Source organism: Pipistrellus hanaki, assembly GCF_964339955.1.
Source record: "Pipistrellus hanaki genome assembly, chromosome: 5".
NCBI classification, from domain to species: Eukaryota; Metazoa; Chordata; class Mammalia; order Chiroptera; family Vespertilionidae; genus Pipistrellus; species Pipistrellus hanaki.
The window spans coordinates 34,802,574-34,806,274 of NC_140507.1; the positions used below are offsets into that span (position 1 = coordinate 34,802,574).

The 3,701-nt window shown below is 49.9% G+C and overlaps 1 protein-coding gene across 1 annotated transcript; it reads left to right on the plus strand.

Annotated features, from left to right (window-relative positions):
• Positions 1–3,701, plus strand: TMED9 (transmembrane p24 trafficking protein 9). Its single transcript, XM_084886732.1, has 5 exons — positions 1–217; positions 381–481; positions 1,212–1,337; positions 1,633–1,779; positions 2,864–3,701. Exons 1-5 carry the CDS (start codon positions 34–36, stop codon positions 3,011–3,013), a joined length of 708 nt encoding a protein of 235 aa, XP_084742858.1. The 5' UTR covers positions 1–33; the 3' UTR covers positions 3,014–3,701.

Sequence of the window (3,701 nt, forward strand, 5' to 3'; positions counted from 1 at the left end):
GGCAATTGCGGCTGCGCGATAAGGTGGGGCAAGATGGCTGCGGAGTTGGGTGTGCGGGTCGTGAGGCCCTGGCTGGGAGCGGGGCTGGGTTGGGTGGTTCGGGCCCTTCTGTTGCTACTATGGTTTGCGGCCCGCGGAGGCGCGCTCTACTTTCACATCGGGGAGACCGAGAAGAAGTGCTTTATTGAGGAGATTCCGGACGAGACCATGGTTATAGGTGCGGGGGGAAGGGGACAGTTGGGAACAAGAATGTGGTTTTGGGGTGCGGGGTGTGGGAGGGTCAGCAACGCTCTAGAGCCGGGAGCAGCCGGCCTCGCCGTGCTCTACCTGCCGCGGACCTGGTGTCACCTCTGACTTGGGCTCACCCGGCTTCCCTCCAGGAAACTACCGGACGCAGCTGTATGACAAGCAGCTGGAGGAGTACCAGCCAGCCACCCCCGGACTGGGCATGTTCGTGGAGGTGAAGGACCCCGAAGACAAGGTGGGTTGGCCCCCTTCGCCCCGCTGAGCCCTCCGCTCTGCACTTCAGCGCTAGACCCAGTAGGCGCTGATACTTCCCCTCCTGGTTCCCACATCTGCTAAATTGGTAAAAAACAGTTATGTGGGAAAATCCCGGATTTTCGCTCCAGACTTAACTTAGACTGTTGGAATATTAGCTTTCCTCTCAGCCTCTTTCTGACTGCTGCATGATTCTGCCAAGTCAGTTACTTTCCCTAAGCCTTTTACTGGTCTGTGTTATGGAAATTCATCTGTCTTATAAGTGTGATAAGAGGATTAATTGTGGTTGCTGAGAAACAATTTTGCCAACTCTAAAGCTGTGATATCTACACTTTAGGATTTCATAGAACAGTGTACTTTCCAAAAAGAATAAGCAGCTTTAAATTTTGACAAAGATTAAAACCAAAAATCCCTCAAAACCCTTTAGCTGTCACCTAAAAAATGAATTACACCAAAATCATAGAACGGGCATGAGCTATGAATAAAAGAAAACTCTTCCCAATAGCAGTCACATGCCACGCTATGCCTGATTTTCTTTTTTACCTCTACTCCAAATAGTTTTCAGACAAACTTTTGGCAACTGCTTCTGAGCAGCTTTGGACCTTTTCCTGTTGTGTGATGTCTGCACCTCTGCTTGCCGATTTTTGAGGCACTTAAAGCCTTCAGCACCATCCAGCTCCATGCAGTAACTCACTAAAGCCCTTTCTCTCCAGGTCATCCTGGCCCGGCAGTATGGTTCTGAAGGCAGGTTCACTTTCACATCCCATACCCCTGGCGAGCATCAGATCTGTCTTCACTCCAATTCCACCAAGTTCTCCCTTTTTGCTGGAGGCATGTTGGTAAGTGGATTCGCATGGGACTTGTACTTTTAGCAACCCTGTTCAGGACTGGGGACTGGTGATACGTGGGTATGAGATGAGTATGTGGAGCTGTTTGCTTATACCTTGGACAGAGCATCAGCCAAGGCTTACTCTTTTCTGTGTGTGTGTAGAGCTCCATAGAGCTGGGCACTGAGGAGGCTTCATCAGTGTTGGCTTAATGAACAATTTAAGGAAGATGGGTGGACTGTCAGTCCTTGCCATGAAGAGGGAGCACAACTACCTGATTGTCTTTATCTTCCTTGTCTGTCCACAGAGAGTTCATCTGGACATTCAGGTGGGTGAACACGCCAATGACTATGCAGAAATTGCCGCCAAAGACAAGTTGAGTGAGTTACAACTACGAGTACGACAGCTGGTGGAGCAAGTGGAGCAGATCCAGAAAGAACAGAACTATCAGCGGGTGAGTGGCTAGGCTGGGATCAGTGGGCTTCTTCTCAGAAGCTGCCTACCGGCTCAGCCAGGAGTTACATGTCAGATTTATTATGAAACATACCAGGTTGTCTATTTTGCAAGTCTAAAAGGTGGGATGGCTATTATTAACTCTGTTTTGTATTTGAGGAGACAGTCTCTTAAGGTTGTTCTTGTCCTAGGTCATACAGTTACACAAAGTGACAGCAGGAAATTGATACCAAAACTTGGGTTCTATTTTCATGGCTCTAGGTCAGTGGTTGGCAAACTCAACAGAGCCAAATATCAACAGAACAATTATTGAAATTTCTTTTGAGAGCCAAATTTTTTAAACTTACACTTTTTCAAAATAGACTCGCCCAGGCCTTGGTATTTTGTGGAAGAGCCACACTCAAGGGGCTAAAAAGCCGCATGTGGCTCAAGAGCTGCAGTTTGCCGACCACGGCTCTAGGTGATCCCAAGGGTTTTAAACTCACCAGTGTCCAGGAGTAAGCAGGTTCCATTAATGGATCTATGACCATAGGATTGGTAGGATAGTAAACTGCCTAACAAGGGACTGTTGTCAAGCCAAGGAATGCCTAGCTGGCTCTGCGTTTTAAGAGGAGCTAGAGGTCCAGGTTTTTGTGTGAAAAATTCATTGGTTTTAAAAATACTGTATGAGCCAAACAACACACATGTATGGGCCAGGTGTGGCCCCTGTACCATCAATTTGCAACCTGTGCCCACAATCTTCAAGGAACAGTTTGGGAAACCTGAGCGGAGGACCCAGAGCAAGCCCATTCCTGGACACTTCAGGACAGCTCTGTCTGATGGTGATATCACAACTACTTTACCTCTCCTCTAAGCTCCAGGGTAGGACTGGGAGTCTGTAACTGACAGAGCAAACAGATGTAAGTTACCTGAGGTCATCTGGCTAGTGAGGGTGAAGAGAGTCCCCACGTGGGGTGTCTCTGCAGCATTTGACTGCAGAACTAGTTGGCCCTGGACCATCCTCCAGGGAGGGAACCCAGCAGTTCTACCAGATCCAGGTGGGGCCCAGCCAATTCAGGCTCTTCTTCCATTCTCCCCTCCCACAGTGGCGAGAGGAGCGCTTCCGGCAGACCAGCGAGAGCACCAACCAGCGGGTGCTGTGGTGGTCCATTCTGCAGACCCTCATCCTCGTAGCCATCGGTGTCTGGCAGATGCGACACCTCAAGAGCTTCTTTGAAGCCAAGAAGCTGGTGTAGACATCCTCCCAGGCTGGGGGAGAAGAGGCCTCCTGGAACTGATTTCTCTCTGGCAGGAGGACTGATTCCCAGCCATGGATGTTCTGGAGGGAAGAGAGGTCACAGGCACCCCAGGCACAAGCTAAGGGGAGCAGCTCACCTGGAGCATACTGAGCAGGTGGTGGGGCAAGTGCCTGCCCCCTCTCCTGAGCTCCGGCCTTTGCAGTAATCTCCTAGGGTCTATTGAAGCCACTGGGAGTCCCACTGGCACCTCAGAATCACAATGTTACTGATCAGGGATGTGAGGCTGTTATCTGGGGTGGCTGCAGGGAGGGGAGTGGGTGGGCAAGCCAGTTTTCTTTTTGTCTTCCTTGCTAACTTGGGATTTTAGGCAGGTTGTGATACAGCTGTGATTCTCTGCCACCCTGAGAATCTCCTTGGGCCCAACTCAACCTGCTGATCCAGGGTGTGTGTTTCAATTGAGGGTGGGATGGAGGGGGTTGCAAAGTGGGAAAGTGGTCCTGAGGTTGACTCCAGGTTTTTCACATAGATGTCCTTTTTGGGGCTCGAGGAACTGGGATCAGGGCAAGCAGAGGTCTTGGTGCTGGCTGGGGATGGGGCCTGCAGAGTCTTAGTTACTGATTTCATTTTCAATAAGCCTAGGTTTGTTACATTGGTTTCCCAATAAAAAATTTTAAAAAAAGACTTC

Bases quoted from the DNA above. Each gene is read 5' to 3' on its own strand.
- TMED9 (XM_084886732.1), top strand. From the start codon at position 34: ATGGCTGCGGAGTTGGGTGTGCGGGTCGTGAGGCCCTGGCTGGGAGCG. The intron at 1,338-1,632 runs GTAAGTGGATTC...GTCTGTCCACAG, and splicing joins TTTTTGCTGGAGGCATGTTG to AGAGTTCATCTGGACATTCA. The intron at 1,780-2,863 runs GTGAGTGGCTAG...CCCCTCCCACAG, and splicing joins AAGAACAGAACTATCAGCGG to TGGCGAGAGGAGCGCTTCCG.